Source organism: Aquarana catesbeiana, unplaced genomic scaffold (assembly GCF_042186555.1).
Source record: "Aquarana catesbeiana isolate 2022-GZ unplaced genomic scaffold, ASM4218655v1 unanchor228, whole genome shotgun sequence".
Lineage (NCBI taxonomy): Eukaryota > Metazoa > Chordata > Amphibia > Anura > Ranidae > Aquarana > Aquarana catesbeiana.
Genome location: NW_027362655.1, coordinates 537,098 through 559,201, shown reverse-complemented (window position 1 = coordinate 559,201; position 22,104 = coordinate 537,098). Strand labels below are relative to the sequence as shown.

General features: G+C 45.0%; 1 protein-coding gene across 1 annotated transcript in view; it reads right to left on the bottom strand.

Moving 5' to 3' along the window:
* LOC141121723 (uncharacterized) overlaps window positions 1–22,104 on the bottom strand; it is a 130,828-nt gene that overhangs the window by 30,090 nt on the left and 78,634 nt on the right. The window contains exons 10-16 of the mRNA XM_073611434.1: window positions 12,419–12,508; window positions 11,288–11,411; window positions 11,075–11,172; window positions 10,758–10,985; window positions 10,471–10,677; window positions 10,207–10,345; window positions 7,642–8,894 (exon numbers count right to left, since the gene is read on the bottom strand). Of these exons, the coding sequence (XP_073467535.1) occupies window positions 7,642–8,894; window positions 10,207–10,345; window positions 10,471–10,677; window positions 10,758–10,985; window positions 11,075–11,172; window positions 11,288–11,411; window positions 12,419–12,508 (2,139 nt within the window). The remainder of the gene's footprint in view (window positions 1–7,641; window positions 8,895–10,206; window positions 10,346–10,470; window positions 10,678–10,757; window positions 10,986–11,074; window positions 11,173–11,287; window positions 11,412–12,418; window positions 12,509–22,104) is intronic.

Here is a 22,104-nt window from a genome sequence, read left to right as displayed (position 1 = left end):
TTTTACAAGTTACATGTTTAGAGTTACAGAGGGGGTCTAGTGCTAGAATTGTTGCTCGCGCTCTAACGCATGAGGCAATACCTCACATGTGTGATTTGAACGACGTTTACATATGTGGGCAGGACTTATGTGTGCGTTCGCTTCTGAGTGCGAGCTACCGGGGACAGAGGCGTTTTAAATTTTTTTTTCTTTTTTAACTTTCTTTTACATTTTTTTTTTTTTTTATCACTTTTATTCCTATTACAAGGAATGAAAACATCCCTTGTAAAAGGAATCATTCGTGACAGGTCCTCTGTATGGAGAGATGTGGAGTCAATAATTGTAAAAAATTAATTTGTAAAATAAAATATAGTGGTAAAAAATAAAAAAATAACAAAAAGTAAAATTACTGATCCCATCCACTGCTCTACTGACCATGTCTACTAATCTACTGATCGTGTCCACTGCTCTACTGAACATGTCCACTGCCCTAATGACTGACACCATTCACAGTCCACACTGGCGCAACTACCAGCAAAGATTGCACTTGCGACTGGGCCCTGGCCTTCTGCCACCATGGCGGGGCCCAAGACTGCAGGACTGCAGAACATATGAAAGGGATCTGCTGTGGGACCGTAAAGGGTGGTGGGATCAGTGGGAAGGGCTCTGGGCTCAGAGGGAATGGCCCAGGCCGGAGGTCGGGGGCCATTCATGGTTTCTTGCATCATGGCCCTGAAGGTTCTAGTTACGCCTCTGCTGCACCTGTATATAGCTCATCCCTGAACCCTGTATATAACTCATCCCAGAACCCTGTATATAGCTCATCTCAGAACCCTGCACCCTGTATATAGCTCATCTCAGAACCCTGAACCCTTGTATATAGCTCATCTCAGAACCCTGCATCCTTGTATATAGCTCATCTCAGAACCCTGCACCCTGTATGTAGCTCATCTCAGAACCCTGCACCCTGTATATAGCTCATCACAGAACCCTGCATCCCTGTATATAGCGCATCTCAGAACCCTGCACCCTGTATATAGCGCATCTCAGAACCCTGCACCCTGTATATAGCTCATCCCAGAACTCTGCACACTGTACGTAGCTCATCCCAGAACCCTGCACCCTGTACGTAGCTCATCCCAGAACCCTATACTCTGTACATAGCTCATCCCAGAACCCTATACTCTGTACATAGCTCATCCCAGAACTGTGCACTCTGTACGTAGCTCATCCCAGAGCTGTGCACCCTGTATATAGCTCATCTTAGAACCCTGCACCCTTGAAAAATATAGCTCATCTCAGAACCCTGCACCCTGTATGTAGCTGATCCCAGAACCCTGCACTCTGTACAAAGCTCATCCCAGAACCCTGCACCCTGTACATAGCTCATCCCAGAACCCTGCACTCTGTACATAGCTCATCCCAGAACCCTGCACTCTGTACATAGCTCATCCCAGAACCCTGCACTCTGTACATAGCTCATCCCAGAACCCTGCACTCTGTACATAGCTCATCCCAGAACCCTGCACTCTGTACATAGCTCATCCCAGAACCCTGCACTCTGTACGCTGCTCATTCCAGGACCCTGCACTCTGTACACAATGCACTCCAAGAACCCTGCACTCTGTACGCAGCTCATCCCAGAACTCTGCATCCTGTACATAGCTCATCCCAGAACCTTGCACTCTGTACAAAGCTCTTCCCAGAACCCTGCACTCTGTTTATAGCTCATCCCAGAACCCTGCATTCTTTTATCCTTTTTTTTAAATGAATGTGCTGGGGTTTGTGTATATCCATGAACCTCTTGCTTGTGGAACAATAATAAAAGCATTTTTTATAGGTACAAGGAAGCCCAAGTTTTGTTCAATGATGCTCCTTAAGCTCCTCCCACTGTCAGAAGTTTAACCACGCTTACATTTGCCGCTGCACGCTATGCAAGGTTACTTCTTTCCTCAAGTATCCCTCATCCTGAAGTTCAAAAGTTGGGAGGTATGCCCTGTGTATAGAGTGCAGTGATCAGGAACATGTCATATACAGCGCTATGTATAGAGTTCAGTGTTCAGGAGTATATCATATACAGCCCTGTGTATAGAGTACAGTGGTCAGGAACATGTCATATACAGCTCTGTGTATAGAGTGTGGCGGTCAGGAACATGTCATATACAGTTCTGCATATAGAGTGCAGTGGTCAGGAACATGTCATATACAGCCCTGTGTATAGAGTGCAGTGGTCAGGAGTATATCATATACAGCCCTGTGTATAGAGTGCAGTGGTCAGGAACATGTCCTATGCAGTCCTGTGTATAGAGTGCAGTGGTCAGGAACATGTCCTATACAGCCCTGTGTATAGCGTGCAGTGTTTAGGAACATGTCATATACAGCCCTGTGTATAGAGTGCAGTGGTCAGGAACATGTCATATACAGCCCTGTGTATAGAGTGCAGTGGTCAGGAACATGTCCTATACAGCCCTGTGTATAGAGTGCAGTGGTCAGGAACATGTCTTATACAGCCCTGTGTATAGAGTGCAGTGGTCAGGAGCATATCATATACAGCCCTGTGTATATAAAGTGCAGAGGTCAGGAACATGTCCTATACAGCCCTGTGTGCAATGATCAGGTAAAGTAGAGTATTAGGACCATGCCAGTCATATAGTCACTAGGTATAGAGTAATAATAATAATGAAGATAACACAGAAGGAGACGTGTTCCATCTATTCTCAGAACACAGAATAGGCTTTCTCCCCGGATCTTCTACTGACATTAGAGAGAAAAGTCTCTCTTGTACTGCAGGATGACCAGATGTCTCAGGGGACAGTTCCCAATTTTAGAGGAGACCGGGGGAAAATGTCCCTGGATAAAAGAATGTGCACTGATTTCCTTCTAGGGTAATCCGTCTTCTGTGATTGGCCTGAGCAGGAGCAGGGAGGAGAGGAGTGTGTCTGCTCCCAGCTGTGTCCGGGGTTATTGATGTCATATGCTGATATCACATGGTCTACCCGGTCCCTCCTCTTTCAGCTTATGTAGACTTTTTGGTGGGAGGTAAGGATAGGGATTGTTGGTCATCTTGTTCATCTTCATCTTGTTCTTTGTGAAGGTGACCTGCAGTTCACATCACGTTCATGGGCCCGAAGCTGGTAAGTCAACACTACACTAAGGTACTGTGTATAGAGTGCAGTGGTCAGGAACATGTCATATACAGCCCTGTGTACAGAATGCAGTGGGCAGGAACATGTCACATACAACCCTGTGTATAGAATGCAGTGGTCAGGAACATGTCACATACAACCCTGTGTATAGAATGCAGTGGTCAGGAACATGTCATATACAGCCCTGTGTATAGAGCGCAGTGGTCAAAAACATGTCATATACAGCCCTGTGTATAGAGCGCAGTGGTCAGGAACATGTCATATACAGCCCTGTGTATAGAGCGCAGTGGTCAGGAACATGTCATATACAGCCCTGTGTATAGAGCGCAGTGGTCAGGAACATGTCATAGAGTGTAGTGGTCAGGAGTAGCCCTGTGTATAGAGTGCAGTGGTCAGGAGTATGTCATATACAGTCCTGTGTATAGAGTGCAGTGGTAAGGAACATGTGGGAGGGTAATTTGTCTTCTGTGATTGACCTGAGCAGGAGCAGGGAGGAGAAGAGTGTGTCTGCTCCCAGCTGTGTCCAGGGTTATTGATGTCACATGGTCCACCCAGCTCCTCCTCTTTCAGCTTGTGTAGATTTTTTGGTGGGAGGTAAGGATATGGATTATTGGTCATCTTGTTCTTTGTGATGGTGACCTGCAGTTAACATCTGCGCCCGGTGCTTGGAAGTCAACACTACACTAGGGTACAGGGCCCGGACAAGGGAAGAAAATGCCTATGATGTAGATGAGGGTACATACTGTATATGTCAGAACGTTTATGGAAAAATATTTTGTTTTATGATTTCTAAAATTTTGATCTATGAGACAGATTCCAAGTGAGCTTAGAGTCAAATGTCTAAATTTCCGTTTAACTTTCTCAAGAGACAATGTGGGAAACAAACAAGTTGTGGATGAGTTAATTAAAGACCCTTAGGGCTCATGCACACTGCAGCTCAAAGAGAACTGCTTTTACAGACATTTGAGCTTTTATTTCTGTGCCTAAAAGCTTGAACCAGCTTGTACTTTTTTGTGCTCTTTTGCGTGTTTTTGAGCTTCTTCAAGCTTTTTTGAACATAAGCGTTTTTTTTTTTTTTTTCACAAACCAACAGCTCATTTTCTTTCTTTTTTGTGCTTTGTTTTCAAGCTTCTTTGAGCTTTTTAACATGTTTTTGGACACTTAGTTGTCTTTTCTGCTCGAAAGCTGCTCTTAAAAACGCAAGTTTGGGGGGGGTTTCTGCCTGTAAGAGCACATGCCTGTAAACTCCTGAAAAAGCTATAGTGAGCATGGATAAATTGGCTAACATAAAGGGGAGTTTCCAGGCAAAAAAAAAAAGAGAGCTGGAAAAAGCTCAAAAGCCTGCAGGAGCCACTACTTTAAGCTCCTTAGAGATGCAGTGTGCATGAGCTCTTATAGTCTCTGAATGGGGTTTCTGGTTTTCACACACCACTAACCAAAGAGAAAGTGATCAATGTGTACAAGGACCTTCAGGTCTCATAAATGGGTATTGTGAAGAGACATTGTATGTTTTTCACTGAAATGAAGGACAACCAAATAATCAACATGCAAGAAACTTTTTGGAAAGAGCTTGAGGCAAAAGAAAAAAGGAATGATATATTTCAGGATTGTATAAAAAAAAACTTGATATAGTTGGGATGTCTTAGGAAGAGACTAACAGAAGTATCAAGACACTTTTCAAGTTAAATACTGTATCTACCCATGATAAAATATCATATAGCCGCAAAAGGATTTATTACGCTTACTAGATTTATGGTTGCTTGTAATCACTATTGTTAGAAATATACATGTGTGTGTTACTTTAATCTACTATTTGAATATGGTTACACTGTATGTTTAGCTCTACCCCCTAGAGGGCCACTTGATTTTTGGGTCCCCCACAGCCAGGCAACACACATTCTCCAACTTAAAGACAAAGAATCAGTCCATGGGCTTGTTTTTGTTGGGGAAAAAAAACTTGGATGGGGAATAGGAGTTATGTGATGCCCAACTTGACTCGATTAGAACAACATTAGGACAACTTCCTTCACTCTGTACTCTGAAAAAATGAAATCCTGGACTGTGTTCCCTCTAGAACAACATTCTCTTTTGATTTGGCAAAAAAGAATTCCACTTAGAGGAGCTCTGTGCCCTCTTGGTGAAATTTTAGCAAAGTCCCAAAATTGTAGGAGCATTAATTCCCCTTTCTTGAAAATACCAGCCCACTCGGCTGCCTTGTAACATGTTCCAACACAAGGGATTGGGTTTAGCTGGTGGCACTATCCCTGGAAAGCTTGCTGGATATTGCATCTGGCAGCCTCCTTTGTTTTAAGCCCTGGGGGTGTAGAGGTACTCACATTGTCTCTGGAATTCTGCTGCTGTTGAGAAGACTGCTGTTCAAGCCTCCTGCTGTCCACATACATCCTCCCATGTTAGCAAGGGTGTCCCCTAGAAGAGACTGTAGAGTAATGGAGGTCCCTTTGTCCTTCTTTCCTCAGCTTCAGCCTGGACCCAGAGCCCCAGGGTCCCCTCCCAGTCTACAAGAGAAGGCCTCAGCGTACCATATTCCACCCAACTACAACCGCCCCCCCTCCCCCTGCTGGCCAGGCTCCACAACATTTATAGGCTGACCTATGGGGATTGGCCAGTTTCCCATAAAAATGCAAATCATGGCCTCATCTACTCCACCCACTAGCTTCTAGAAGCTTCTCCAAGCTTCTAAAACCAGGGGGGAGGTACCAGAGGCCTGGCCTGTAGATCCCTCCAGCCAGACCTACAGTAATCCCCAACCAATAACTAGACTCACACAGCTGTTGTGAGACAAATACATTTTCTTCACACTAGACTGTACGCTAAAGTCTGCTACATATGCAAAGTATTATACTTATTTTGTGTACAGTATCATCAATATTGTAATTATGGACTGGAATGTATGAAACGCCACAAAAAAAAAATTTAAATGCTAATACAAATTTGAAAGCTTTGAGACCCTTAAAGACATTTTATGTTTTTAAGCCATAGTTGAATCCTTTATACAAAATAATTAATTTATCATTAATATTAAAGATGAGTTAATATAAGGATGAGGCGTTATAGGGAATTCAATCTGAGTATGAAGATTTCTAGTGTTGAAGTGCCACCCCGTGGCCAAGAGAGCTAATGCTTGTAAAAACACATACCCTGTTTCCCCGAAAATAAGACCTAGCGTGATTGTCATTGATGGCTGCAATATAAGCCCTACCCCCCAAATAAGCCCTACCCTGTTTCCTCGAAAATAAGCCCTACCCTGAAAATAAGACCTACAAGGACTTTAACTAGGGCTTATTTGGGGGGTAGGGCTTATATTGCAGCCATCACCGACAATCGTGCTAGGTCTTATTTTCGGGGAAACAGGGTAATTGAATAGTAACGGGATCTACCAATCAGAAAGAAGGTTACACCGTATGAGCCAGGTTTCTGGGGGGGGGGCTTTTATGAAGATATTGTCTTCACTGGATAAAAATAGCAATTCAGACGACAGAGGGATCAGACGCCCATCATCTACAGATGGTTGCATCAGATCACACTCATCAAGAGGGAGACTCATCATCTGACACCATTCACTGAAGCCAGGACACACAGCTCCAACATAGCTGGACGCCATTTTAGGAAGATAACTCCACTCATTGGTCAGTGGCCATTTGAATGATCTGGTTGGCAGCCATCTTCAGGCAATCCCTTCAAAACATCCCACTCTGAGGGAAAATCTATCAAATTATTCTCCTGTGATCTTTGTTTAGGACAATTGCAATAATCCTTGCTGTAACTTGGTATTTCTCCCACAATAACATAACTACTAGAGTTAAATTTTGTTTTTGTAATTCAATTTTATTATTATTTTCTTTTCTCTTTACTTTACATGCTTCAATGCTTATTCTTTCTGCATCGTCAAAACACAGATTATTGTCTGCTAAGTAGCTACAATGGTTTTGCTGTCTATGAGGGTAAATTAATTATATAGTATAATCCAACATATATATATACCAAGGCTTTAGCGAAATATTTTAAGCAATTCCTTGGGAAGATCATTTAGTGTCTGTGTCATCCTCCTAATCTGACTGTTAGTAGTGTATGGAAAGTGACTTATTGTAAATAAATATGAATTTGGTTTTAGTCTTTAGTTCATGCTGACATCCGATCTTCTTGTGTTAATCAAAGAATTTTGACATGAGCAAAATAACTCATGAATAGCTAATTAGGTCAGCTTATTTAATTTTCATAAATTATTTTTGTATTGGAGGCACTGTTGTCCATCGATCGATTGAACGATCAATATAGCTGACTAAATTATTGTTCACTCATTCCCTGACATTACAGAATATCAAAATAAATTCATCCGATCAGAGGTGTATATCAGGGTGTGCTTCTTCCCCACATGAGAGCTGTGATGTCCAGCAACATTCATATAGAAGACATTTCCCGCACTCAAGGCACTAATACACCTCGAGGGTTGTGTGGGATCCCTGATGTACAGGAAGACAGGTCTTCAGTGAGGAACAATTCCCTCACTTAAGACAGGAATATGGCTTCTCCCCGTGTGAGATCTCTGATGTCTGGAAAGATGGGACTTCACTGAAAAACATTTCCCGCACTCAGGACAGGAAAATGGCTTCTCCCCTGTGTGAGATCTCTGATGTGCGTTAAGATTGGACTTCACTGAAAAACATTTCCCGCACTCAGGGCATGAAAACGGCTTCTCTCTCGTGTGCAGTCTCTGATGTGTGTAAAGATGTGACTTCACTAAAAAACATTTCCCACACTCAGGACAGGAATACGGCTTCTCCCCTGTGTGAGATCTCTGATGTGTGTCAAGATTGGACTTACGTGAAAAACTTTTTCCGCACTCAGGACATAAATACGCCTTTTCACCTGTGTGCAATCTCTGATGTGCGTAAAGATTAGACTTCACTGAAAAACATTTCCCGCACTCAGAACAGAAATACGGCTTCTCTCCTGTGTGCAATCTCTGATGTTTTTCAAGACTGGACTTTTCTGAAAAACATTTCCCGCACTCAGGACAGGAATACGGCTTTTCACCCGTGTGAGATCTCTGATGTGTGTGAAGATTGGACTTCTCAGAAAAACATTTCCCGCACTCAGGACAGGAATACGGCTTTTCAACAACATGAGACCTCTGATGTCTGACAAGTTTTGATTTTTCTACAAAACATTTCCCACACTCGGAACAGGAATATGGCCTCTCTCTCATGTGCATTCTTTTATGATGATAAAGATTGGACATGTCTGAAAAATATTTCCCACACTCAGTACAGGAATACGGCTTTTCCCCCGTGTGAGATCTTTGATGTATGTAAAGATTATACTTCCCTAAGAAACATTTCCCGCACTCAGGACAGGAATACGGCTTCTCCCCTGTGTGAGACTTCTGATGTTTGTAAAGATTGGACTTCTGAGAAAAACATTTCCCGCACTCAGGACAGGAATATGGCTTCTCACCTGTGTGAGATCTTTTATGCACATTAAGTTTGGATTTAAAATGGAAACACTTCCCGCACTCAGTACAGGAAAACCTCTTCTCTGTTGGAAGGACGGCACCGTCCCTCACAGTCTGAGGTTCCTCAGGATAAGAGGAATACGATGGTCCATCTACACTGTGTGGTGCCGGATGGACATTTGAGGTAGTCGGGTTTTCTCCTGGACTATACTGTGTGATGTCCTCATCTTCTACTTTACAGTCTGGAGACAAAGTGAGACAATCCTCTGAGGTTTTCCTCATCTCCCGTCCATGTACTAAAATAGAAATAAAAAGATTATTACTAGACATGAGCAGATTGGTTCCCTTAAACAAGGACTCATCATAGTATCATAGTAGGTGAGGTTCGAATAAAGACCATAGTCCATCCAGTTCAACCTGTGTAGGTGTACGTGTATCAGTGTCTATAATGATTTCCCATATCCCTGTATGTCGAGCAGATTGGTTCCCCTAAACCAGGACTCCGCCCACATCAGGCAGCTTTGTCTCTGAGGATCATACAAGAGTGAGGAAACAACGAGAACTGTCTTTTATAGGAGTGACAGTGATGAGGGGATTATAGGACAAGTGTCCCCACCCCTTCTATCGATTTAGTCATGGAATCTGGAATTCCATGGAATCTGAAAGATGAGAACATAATTTAATTGTGGTAATGAATCCAAGAGTGTGGCTATATTACAGTAAAGCAATGTAGACTGGATCTTGGCTCTACATGTTACGCGCCTTTTTTTCACATCTAAATTATAATTTCTGACGGGATTACCTGACCACCCCAGCAGCTGCCCTGCATCATGTCTATTCAGGTTTGTTTTTAACTGTGAGCCTATACTTCATATACTCCATATTATGTATCATTCTGATGCTCCTGAAGAAGCGCAAGGGGCGTAACATGTAGAGCCAAGATCCAGTCTACATTGCTTTACTGTAATATAGCCGCACTCTTGGATTCATTACCACAATGAAATTATGTTCTCATCTTTCAGATTCCATGGAGCTGCAAGTTGGTTATATACTGCTGCATTACTTTAAATAGTATTTGACTCATTAATGTGGATTTTAATATAAACTTTGTTTTTTATGTTTATATAATAAAAATATATTTTTTTACACTCTGTCTGGTCGTGCCTAAAAAGTTCAAGTCTTTTTTCCAATTTTTGATACAGTTATTATTTACTAAATATGCCTCCACCCGGCACAGCCAGCAGACAACAGAGTAAGTAACCCTGGGAGAATTGTTCTGTCACAGATCTTGCTGGACCTGGACATTGGGGAAGAAGACTCAAAGTACATGCCCCAGGTGCCAAGGCTACATAATGCATATGGTGAAAATTAAGGTTTTACTACCAGCTGAAATCCAGGATCCCCTTAAATGCAGTCTTGATACATAAATTGTGTCTGCAGTACAGAGAAGGAAGATTATCCGAGAGAAATACAGGAATACAGGACGGGGAACACAGCTCAGGAAAGTGACCAGAGAATTACAGGCTGATATTACCCAGTCCTTGTCCTACTCTGGACCAATCAGTGAGCAGTATGGGCGGAGGAATGTATTTAGTGTTAATGACCCACCTGTGCTGATCTCTGTAGGAGTGTCCTCCTCTATAAATGTCCCCGTTATTCCATCCTCCTCCTTAGACTGCTGATCATCCTTCACATTTGTCTCTTCTTCAGATTTAACCTCAAATTCTATATCAATTGGATCTCCACTCTAGGTTTAAGAAAATGAAAGAGAATATCATCTGTAAAATATAAGCTTTATTATTATGACATCACATACAAAAATCCACACATTGTCTCCCTGATTCTGTGTTTTATAAGCTCCGTCCCACCAACCTTGTAACAGTGAGAGATGGTGTGATCTTCCTGTGCGGAATCCCGGGAATACAGAGGACGGAGACAGCTCTCTGGTGGGTTCCTGGTATTAGGTGGCTCCATCATATCCTTGTGTCCTTCTGATAACTCCACCATCACTCCATACTCCTCATCCTCTTCTTTATACTCTTCTTTAACATCAATATTATCATCCCCGAGATTTCCACTCTGAATATATAATAAAACATTAATTGTATCAGACACACTTGTGTATAAATCATAAATACCAATAATTGTCAATCATCTACCTGATGATGGTGAGGGATGGTGTGATCTTCCTGTGTGGAATCCCGGGAATACAGAGGATGGGGACATCTCTCTGGTGGGTTTCTGTAGCTGGATGACTCCACCATGGTGTCCTGGTACAGATCTTTGTGTTCTTTTAGAAACGCGGACTCCTCCAGCACCCCAACTTCATGATCTTCCTCTTTTATCTCTTCTTTAACCTCAACTTTAGAATCTCTCAGGTTTTCACTCTGAATACATAATAAAAATTACATCAGTTGTAACAATGCAGATAATGTACAGATCCTAATGATACTATCAGTGATTGTTCCTCATCTACCTGATGATGGTGAGGGATGGTGTGATCTTCCTGTGTGGAATCCCAGGAATACAGAGGATGGGGACATCTCTCTGGTGGGTTCCCATTACTGGATCCATCTGTAGGAAACACACACACTGACTGAATACATTGTTTCTTTGTGTTTATCAGATGATGGGGATCTAGGTGGACCCTCCGTACTGCTCTCTCCTTTACAATAAAGTCTCCTCTTACCTGGTGATGTGAGGGGCGGCTGATTGTCCATCATGACGTCCTTGTAGAGATCCTTGTGTCCTTCTAAATACTCCCACTCCTCCATGGAGAAATAGACAGTGACATCCTGACACCTTATAGGAACCTGACACACACAATGATACAGTCACCATCCAGACACATCCCTTGTCTGTTACTGGATAATGTCCCAGAATTCCCAGCACCGCTCACCTCTCCTCCATGATCTCTCTGGTGACTTCTAGAGTCTTCTTTTTATTTCTCTATTCTATCAGGGAGGGAGGTGGAGGCAATGTGATGGTCATATGATCTCCAGACTTCACAGGAGGAAAACTCTAGATCTGAACACAAATAGTAAAATAAAATGTTATTCCCAGAATCCTCTTCACCTCACCATTCAGGTCTCCCTTTGATTAAAGTCCCACTTCAGGCTGAGGTATGAAATCATTACATACAACACAGGATGCCAAGAATCCGCCCACATCTATATGATATAATTTTGTTCCCAGGTGCATCCTAACTATGGAGAGGATATGGAGGAGAGATGAGGAGGAGATCCAGGAATCAGGATAAAGGTCAGGACAAGCAACAGACGAGCGCATCCAAGAGATGAAGCCGGGGTCACTACACAGAAAATCAATCCAAGGAAACAACAGGCAGGACGAGGAATAGCAAGAAGGAGCTCAGAGACAAATGAGAATATTGCTCAGCCAATGGGAGATTATCTCAGCATGACTTACATAATGAAGGAGATGAGGGGAAGGGAGGAAGTCACTTATGGTGACCATAGAGACATGGAAATTCAGCTGGTTCAGCAGGGATCGGTCACATTTCCATCCATGTGTGGTCACTGCCGGATAAAAGTCACTCGATCAGCGGCTGCAGCCAATAGCTTCATCACTGATCTGTGTATTCTGAGAGCGGAGGAGCGCCCCCCATTGTCAGAATACAATAGTGCAGCGGGGAGGATTCCCCCATCCCCCTCCAATGTGTGGATGGGGGAATCACTTCAGTTTTTTTTTTTCCCTCAGCCCGCTGGATGATCGATAAAACTGAAACATGTATGGCCAGCTTTGGAAACAAGATATATTAATCATCAACTGATCCCCCTGAAGGGGTTAATCTACATATTACCTCCTCTGCCGCCAGATCCTGCATTGTCTCCTTTCCAATTAATTCTACATGGAATTTCCTGTCGATGCCTGACATCACTTCCTGTCTGTATTCCATAGAGACTTCCTGTCTGTATTCCATAGAGACTTCCTGTCTGGGTAGAAGTGAGATCACCACCTTAAGGAGCTCAAAGGAACTGCAGCCCAGAGTATCTTCTAGCATGAACACGGCCTTGTGCTGTGTGTGTATGTACTGTATATCCTTATAGATGGGTCATCTCCACTCCCACCAAGGGGGATAGAAATATATTACTGCTCGGGGGGGAGACATTTTGGCACCTTTTATTTTGCAGTAAAATTGATTGCAGATTTAGTCATGTAGAACATCTGTTATATGGATACAAAGAACCCCAGCCGAGAGTAAAGGGTGGAAATGGCTCCTGATCCCCAGATTTGGGCAATTATGTCACCAATATAAATAGAATAAAACCCGCGCTATGTGTAACAACTCAAATACCTACAAAAATAACTTATACCGGACTGCTGCTGTAACAAAGGTAAGTATTCCCTTTATCAACTAGAAGATCATTATGTGTCACAGCGCTGTCCTATTGTGTGTGCACATAAATCATCACAAATACACTAAAATATGTGGAGACATTCATATATAAAGTGCTAGGGTCTCACATAATAGTCTCTTCAGATCTACTGCTTCCACTTTACACCTACTTCATGGATCTTATGGTGTTTATCAATAAATGAAGTAAACTGATCCATGTGCAAATTCATATACAACATAAAGTGCTTTGTGCTCAAGATGCTGTTCCCTGCAGATCCACTGCTTCCACTTTACACCTACTTCATTAATGTTATAATATTTGTTGCTATATTAAATAAATTAAAAATCTGTGCAAATTCATGTCAACATACAATATTTTGTGCTCAATATAGTGTTCTCTGCAAGTCCACTGCTTCCACTTTACATCTACTTCAATTAACTTTTTTTTTTCTTACATAAACCCCACCAATCAATGAAAAGTTGATAAGGTGTAAAGTTCTCGGTGCTCCAAACTGTGCCAGCTGTAGTGTAGCCACGCCTTCTTCCACCTCTTACACACGTGATGGTGAGGGCGCCCCCTTAGTAGTGCTTCCCGACTCACCAGAGCAATATGACTCCCAGCTTTTCATCTACCAGAGTCACCAACATCCTTCACACTCTCCTCACCTCCGATGGCAAAGGAACTGGATCCTCCTCGCTCACTCCTGAGAGTCTGCTGAGCTTTCTGTCATCTCCCTCCTAGACTCCTCCTCCTCCGACTGCTGTTCCAGCACGAGCTCCGCCCCTTTATACACACTCAGGGCTCCACCTCTTCATACGCACTCAGAGCTCCGCCTCTTCATACGCACTCAGAGCTCCGCCTCTTCATACACACTCAGAGCTCCGCCTCTTCATACGCACTCAGAGCTCCGCCTCTTCATACACACTCAGAGCTCCGCCTTTTCCTACACACTCAGGACTCCGCCTCTTCATACACACTCAGGGCTCCCCCTCTTCATACACACTCAGAGCTCCGCCTCTTCATACACACTCAGAGCTCCGCCTCTTCATGCACACTCAGGGCTCCGCCTCTCCATACACACTCAGAGCTCCGCCTCTTCATACACACTCAGGGCTCCGCCTCTTCATACACGCTCAGAGCTCCGCCTCTTCACACACACTCAGAGCTCCGCCTCTTCATACACACTCAGAGCTCCGCTTCTTCATACACACTCAGAGCTCCGCCTCTTCATACACACTCAGGGCTCCGCCTCTTCACACACACTCAGAGCTCTGCCTCTTTACACACACTCAGAGCTCCGCCTCTTTACACACACTCAGAGCTCCGCCTCTTCATACACACTCAGAGCTCCGCCTCTTCATACACACTCAGAGCTCCGCCTCTTCATACGCACTCAGAGCTCCGCCTCTTCATGCGCACTCAGGGCTCCGCCTCGTCATACGCACTCAGGGCTCCGCCTCGTCATACGCACTCAGGGCTCCGCCTCTTCATACGCACTCAGGGCTCCGCCTCTTCATACGCACTCAGAGCTCCTCCTCTTCATACGCACTCAGAGCTTCTCCTCTTCATGCACACTCAGGGCTCCGCCTCTCCATACACACTCAGAGCTCCGCCTCTTCACACACACTCAGAGCTCCGCCCCTTCACACACACTCAGAGCTCCGCCTCTTCATACATGCTCAGGGCTCCGCCTCTTCATACACGCTCAGAGCTCCGCCTCTTCACACACACTCAGAGCTCCGCCCCTTCACACACACTCAGAGCTCCGCCTCTTCACACACACTCAGAGCTCCGCCTCTTCACACACACACTCAGGGCTCCGCCTCTTCATACACGCTCAGAGTTCCGCCTCTTCACACACGCTCAGGGCTCCGCCTCTTCACACACGCTCAGGGCTCCGCCTCTTCACACACACTCAGGGCTCCGCCTCTTCATACATGCTCAGAGCTCCGCCTCTTCACACACGCTCAGGGCTCCGCCTCTTCACACAAGCTCAGGGCTCCGCCTCTTCATACACGCTCAGAGCTCCGCCTCTTCATACACACTCAGGGCTCTGCCTCTTCATACACACTCAGGGCTCCGCCTCTTCATACATGCTCAGAGCTCCGCCTCTTCATACATGCTCAGAGCTCCACCTCTTCATACACACTCAGAGCTCCGCCTCTTCATACATGCTCAGAGCTCCGCCTCTTCATACATGCTCAGAGCTCCACCTCTTCATACACACTCAGAGCTCCGCCTCTTCATACATGCTCAGAGCTCCGCCTCTTCACACATGCTCAGGGCTCCGCCTCTTCATACACGCTCAGAGCTCCACCTCTTCATACACACTCAGAGCTCCACCTCTTCATACACACGTAGAGCTCCGCCTCTTCACACACACTCAGGGCTCCGCCTCTTCATGCATGCTCAGAGCTCCGCCTCTTCACACATGCTCAGGGCTCCACCTCTTCATACACACTCAGAGCTCCACCTCTTCATACACACGTAGAGCTCCGCCTCTTCACACACACTCAGGGCTCCGCCTCTTCATACATGCTCAGAGCTCCGCCTCTTCACACATGCTCAGAGCTCCACCTCTTCATACACACGTAGAGCTCCGCCTCTTCATACACACTCAGAGCTCCGCCTCTTCATACACACTCAGAGCTCCGCCTCTTCATACACACTCAGAGCTCCTCCTCTTCATACACACTCAGAGCTCCGCCTCTTCATACACACTCAGAGCTCCGCCTCTTCATACACACTCAGGGCTCCGCCTCTTCATACACACTCAGAGCTTCGCCTCTTCATACACACTCAGAGCTCCGCCTCTTCATACACACTCAGAGCTCCGCCTCTTCATACACACTCAGAGCTCCGCCTCTTCATACACGCTCAGAGCTCCACCTCTTCATACACACGTAGAGCTCCGCCTCTTCACACACACTCAGGGCTCCACCTCTTCATACACACTCAGAGCTCCGCCTCTTCATACACACTCAGGGCTCCGCCTCTTCATACACACTCAGAGCTCCTCCTCTTCATACACACTCAGAGCTCCGCCTCTTCATACACACTCAGAGCTCCGCCTCTTCATACACACTCAGAGCTCTGCCTCTTCATACATGCTCAGAGCTCCGCCTCTTCACACATGCTCAGGGCTCCGCCTCTTCATACACGCTCAGAGCTCCACCTCTTCATACACACGTAGAGCTCCGCCTCTTCATACACACTCAGAGCTCCGCCTCTTCATACACACTCAGAGCTCCGCCTCTTCATACACACTCAGAGCTCCGCCTCTTCATACACACTCAGAGCTCCGCCTCTTCATGCACACTCAGGGAGGAGAGGAAGGAGAAGGATATACAGGACATACACACACCACCCAACTTTCTGAGATGGGAATGAAGGACACCTATTAGCAAAATTATGTAGGCATAGGACACACCCCCTGCCACTCCCCCTTAGAGGAGAATTGTGCAACAACAACAAAAAAAAAAAAAGATTGACTAAACCTACAAGTGCTTTTTTTTACCACTACTATTCCTTTATATTGCCTTTAGAAATTTACAAATGCAGCAATTTAGCAATTTAGGACTTTGTTCCAAATCAGGGACAGTTGGGAGCTATACATACACACACAGCACAAGGCCGTGTTCACACTACGAGATGTTTCTTGAGCTAAAGTTCCTCTGAGCTCCACAAGATGGTGATCTCACCTCTACCCAGACAGGAAGTCTCTATGGAATACAGACAGGATGTGATGTCAGATATAGAAAGTAAGACCCCATACACACTATTAGAATTTCTGCAGATTTTTATCTTCAGATTTACCAAAACCATGTAGTGTAAGGGCCTGCCTGATTTCATACAAATTGAAACTCCTAACCTCATATTATATGGTTTTGGTAAATTTGAAGACAAAAATATGCAGAAAATCTAAGTGTGTATGGGGCTTAAGTGTGTAAAAGTGTATAAAAATAGAGGTGGGTGGTGCTGCCCATCACCTTAAGAGTCCAAGCCCCGCTTTACGCATTTCATCATAGGCCGTCACCTAAGGCATTCTATAACGAAAGGTCCTATGACAAAACGCGTAAGTCGGGGCTTGGTGCGCACTCACATCATTTCCGGTTGCGGAGCTCCGGTTAGTGGAATGCACGCCGGTTCCAAGCTGCTGTATTGCAACCAAGCTGTGCTAGTTTTTACACTTGACTGCGTCAAGTGGTTGTTGTTCTTTTTTAAACTTTTTAACCTTATTAAAACCTTAACAAAATCATCCGGATTTACACTACAAAGTGCCCATCTCTTTTAAACACACAGATCCCGGTTCTCTGAGGGGAGAAGAGACTGATCGTCTGTTCATACAAAGTATGAACACCGATCTCTCTCCTTCCCTAGCAAGTCCCCTCCCCCCTACAGTTAGAACACAGAGAGGGAACACACTTAACCCCTTGATCGCCCCCTAGTGTTTAACCCCTTCTCTGCCAGTGACATTTACACAGTAATCAGTGCATTTTTGTAGCACTGATCGCTGTATAAATGTCAATGGTCCCAAAAATATGTCAAAAGAGTCCGATTTGTCCGCCACAATATCGCAGACCCGATAAAAATCACAGATCGCGGCCTATTTGTTTTTCTTTTCTATCTTTTATTTGGGTGAAAACTGTCCTGTGGGTGGGGACGGGAACACCCCCCCCCCCGGAGTGGTTGATTGGGCAAGGGCTACAGTCCAGCCCACTTCCATATTCCAATAAATTGAGGAGTATGGGAGCCACATCACATGACCCATGACTGCGCAGATTTGCCAGATGGAGATTGGTGTGTGTGTGTGTGTGTGTATGTGGTGGCCTAGCAGACCAGTCTGCAGACAAACTGTTGGGAAGTCGCAGTCTATCGTTTGTTGTGTGTGTGTGGGGACAGTGGGAAGAGTGATTCACACCTATTCTAGCTCATAGGATAGCTGGAGGAACCCTATACGTGCGTGCTAATTGCTAGACTGCTCCCTAACCCTTAGGCTGGCCATACATGGGTCAAATTCCAAAAGAATTTTCTTTCGAAAATCTTGACTAAGAATTTTCATTCAAATTTCGCCCCATTAGTGGGCCGTAGGAACGGCTGATTTTCGTGCGGTCATCGAATTATAGTGATCGGGCATTTTGGAAATGTTGTTTTAAAACTATAGATTTTCTAATCAATGATGGGAGAATCGCGCGAGAAATATATTCGAAAAAAAGAAATGCGCATGAGCGCAAGAAAAGAGGATTCCCGGAAAGAAAAGAAGATTTCCGCCCATAAAAAATATTTTTTGTAGCAAAATGAGGTGAAATTGAAGGCTTGGTTGGTCAAATTTCGAAATCAATGGTGGCACCATCGAATCACAAAAAAACGCACCAAATTTCTGATTTTCAAAAGAACATTTGTTCGGAATTCGACCCATGTGTGGCCTGCATTAGAGTACACCAGATTGTATGTAAGATTCTTATCGGCCTGTGGGTGGGCGGCCAGCTGGATTGGAGTGGAGTCTTCCTCTAGTAGTGGCCAAAGGTAGTGCAGGTGTGAAAGTGTATCACGGCAGGTCTTATTGCTCAGAATAAGTTCATCCTCATTACCTCCTAACCCAAGTTAAGGGCCACATCCCGGTTAGCTTGCCGCCACTGGTGTCCGCTTCCATGACAGATGGTGGCAGGGAGCGGGATCTGCTTAGTACATTAGGTAATTGTTTATTCATTTAACCCATGTACTAAAGGTTGGAAGCTTGTAATGCCGCGTACACACGGTCGGACTTTTCGTCTACAAAAGTCCGACGGACGCCGACGGACTAAAGCTGGCTGACAATCGGATCGTGTGTGGGCTTCCCCGGACTTTCAGCGGACTTTTTCAGCCTCAAATCTGACGGACTTTAGATTTGAAACATGCTTCAAATCTTTACGTCGTAACTACGCCGGACCCAGAAATCCGCTCGTCTGTGTGCTAGTCCGACAGGCAAAAAACCATGCTAGGGCAGCTATTGGCTACTGGCTATCAACTTCCTTATTTTAGTCCGGTGTACGTCATCACGTACGAATCCGTCGGACTTTTGTGTGATCGTATGTAGGCAAGTCCGTTCGTAAGAAAGTCTGCCGCAAGTCCGCCAAAAGTCTGTCGAAAGTCTGTCGAAAGTCTGTCGGACAGGCTGTCGGACTTTTGTAGATGTGTGTGTACGCGGCATTAGAAGCAACTGACCTACAGAAGCTCACTCAGTGCATGATTTTTGTTTCGTAGAAGACATACTTGGCTATTTGTTTTTCTTTTCTATCTTTTATTTGGGCAAAAACTTGTAGATGGTAACCCATTAGATTAGATGATATGCTGGTACCTGAGTCAATCAGAAGAGACCCTGACTGACCTCTGTGATCTGAGGACATCAATACAGTTAGCAAGAAGAGGATCCAGCGAGGAGGAACAGAATACCATGAAAAAAATTCACCAACCGTGCCACTCCAGATGACTGCTTGAAGCGGTGTGACTCTGTTCTTCAATTCCCTAGGCAGATGAAATCGCCACGCAAAGAGGGTTTGTCTCTGAAAACAGCCCTACAGATTTTGGGAACTGATGATCCACATTTAAATTTTCAGCTCATTTCCAGGTTACTACAAATGGTAAAAGAGAACCAACTCAAGAGGGCCCAAATCCAGCATAGGAATTCATCTTTACCTCCATGTGCATCAAGAACTACAGGAGCGAGACGTACATCTTTGGAGACCTTGGGTTCACACTATCTGTGGCCACGGCTCACAGCAGACGGTCTGGTGCGTTCCTGTTCACCGTTTAAGATCGGGTCCGAATTTTGTGGCTGAATTTGCACCTGAAATGGACCAGAAGATGCACAGGACCCTTCTGCAATTCGAACCACGTCCACCGCAGTGATGTGTGAAACGGCTCCATTGAGAGCCAGTCATAGTCTCCTGTCATGCAAATTGGATGGGCCATAGTGGTGTACTGTTTTGACCAGGGGTCTTCAAACTGCGGCCCTCCAGGTGTTCAGGAACTACAATTCCCATCATGCCTAGTCATGTCTGTGAATGTCAGAGTTTTACAATGGCTCATGGGATGTGTAGTTCTGCAACAGCTGGAGGGCCGTAGTTTGAGGATCCCTGGTTTTGACGCTTATTCCTTCTGCAGGGAATGACTGTTGATTTCCGTAAAACACAGACTAGTGTCTGATAATTGATTATATATGGTTATTCTGTCTACAGGGAGAATTTAATTATTGTAATAGTCCAGTCCATATTCACATTGAACTGCTGAGTTATTTTTAAAGAATTCTGCACTGATGTAAAATTACTCAAATGAATTAATCATTTAGGTATCCCCTGACAAACCTATAAACACCAGACAGGAATATGCCAAAGATTTACCATATAGCAGAACTCTTCAAAGTGACTGGGTTCTTTAAGATCTTCCCTAGTGTGTAATATTGTTTAATACTGCGTACACATGAGCGGATTTTCCGTTTGGAAAAAATCCTGGATGGTTGTCAGAGGAATAATAGGAACCTTATCTGCCAGTACCGGCGCTTCCCTGTGCACCTGCGTGGTAGAGTAGCGCAGCGGCACATACGGGTGCACAATCCACTGGGCCGGCGCACGCGGGTGCACGATGCAGCGCATCTACATGGGCAGTTGCGCGCCATAGCGGGCACAATGCGAGATCCCCCTGGCTGGCCTATAAAAGGCAGCTCTGCCCCTTGCTTAATTGCTGGTTTGTCTCTTCAGCTCCAGAGTTCCTGTTCCTAAAGTTCTGTTTACCTGTGCCTGCCTGCTGTGACCCGGATCGTCTTGACCACCTCTGAATCTCACCTGCACTTGACCTTGACTTGCCTAACAGACTTCTCTTCCTGCCTGATCTCTGTGTTTGACCCCCGGCTACTCTAAGGACTTTGCTATTGCCTGATCCCTGTGTTTGACCCTCAGCCTGTTCAAAGAACTTCGCTATTGCTTGATTGTTGTGCATGACCCCGGCTTGCTTTAAGGACTTCTCCTTTACCGGATTACTGTGTTTGACCCTCGGCCTCCTCATCAGACCCTTCTCTGGATCAAGGTATTTGAGCCTCGGCCAGGTTTCTCTGTGGACCAGTGTCCTAGTCTACTCTGCGCGGTTCTTCTCTCTGCCAGAAGATCTTCACGCAAGCCTCTTCTACCTGCTGGCAACCCGTGCCTCTCCGTGCCCGATACCCTCTGTGCCACCTCCAGGGGTATAGCGCACTCAGCTGCAAGGGGAGCCGCTCTCAGCATCTCGGCCTTGGTGAGTACCTGACAATGGTTTTTCCGATGGAATTCCGCTCAAGCTTGGTTTGCATACACACAGTCACACAAAAGTTCACTGAACTTTCGACCGTCAAGAACGCGGTGACGTACAACACTGCATCGAGCTGAGAAAATGAAGTTTAATGCTTCCGAGGATGCGTCGAATTGTTTCGGAGCATGCGTAGGAATTTTGCACGTCGGAATTGGTACAGAGGATCGGAATTTCCGTTCAAAACTATTTCCGACTGAAAAATTGTGAACCTGCTCTCAATCTTTTGCTGGCTGGAATTCCTGCCAGCAAAAGTTCGATGGAGCATATACACGGTCGCATTTTCCAACCAAAAGCTCTCATTGGACTTTTGCTGGCGGAATTTCCGATCATGTGTACGCGGCATTACAAGAAAAACAGGTAAAATGGTGCAAACAAAATATTTACTGAAAAAGGTCCTACAAAGGAAAAGAGACAATAATGCAACAGAAAACAGAGGGTTTAGGAGTGAAAATACTTAGCAAAGTCCTGGTTCTGTGCATTAGACAAAGTCCCATCAACGAGCATAAAATGGATCATTGTTTATCAGACATCTTGGTTGATCTTCTTATTTGAAGGTATAGGAGAGCTAAGGTTCCTGGTTCCTGAGGAGGATGTGGACAGAAATCTGACCAAGATCTGACCAATGAGAAGCTATGAGAAGTTTTGAGGCGTGGCTGATGGGATGTCACAGTGTTTATGACTATGTAGCAGATATGCCCTCAGCTACAGTTTTCTATAGGTATTGCTTGGAACATTCTGGTAACTAGTAGATTATTGTCCAGCATGAAATTACCGTGTGAATGAATACAAATATGATGGCTTTCAGATGCCTATTTCAGCAAGGAGATGT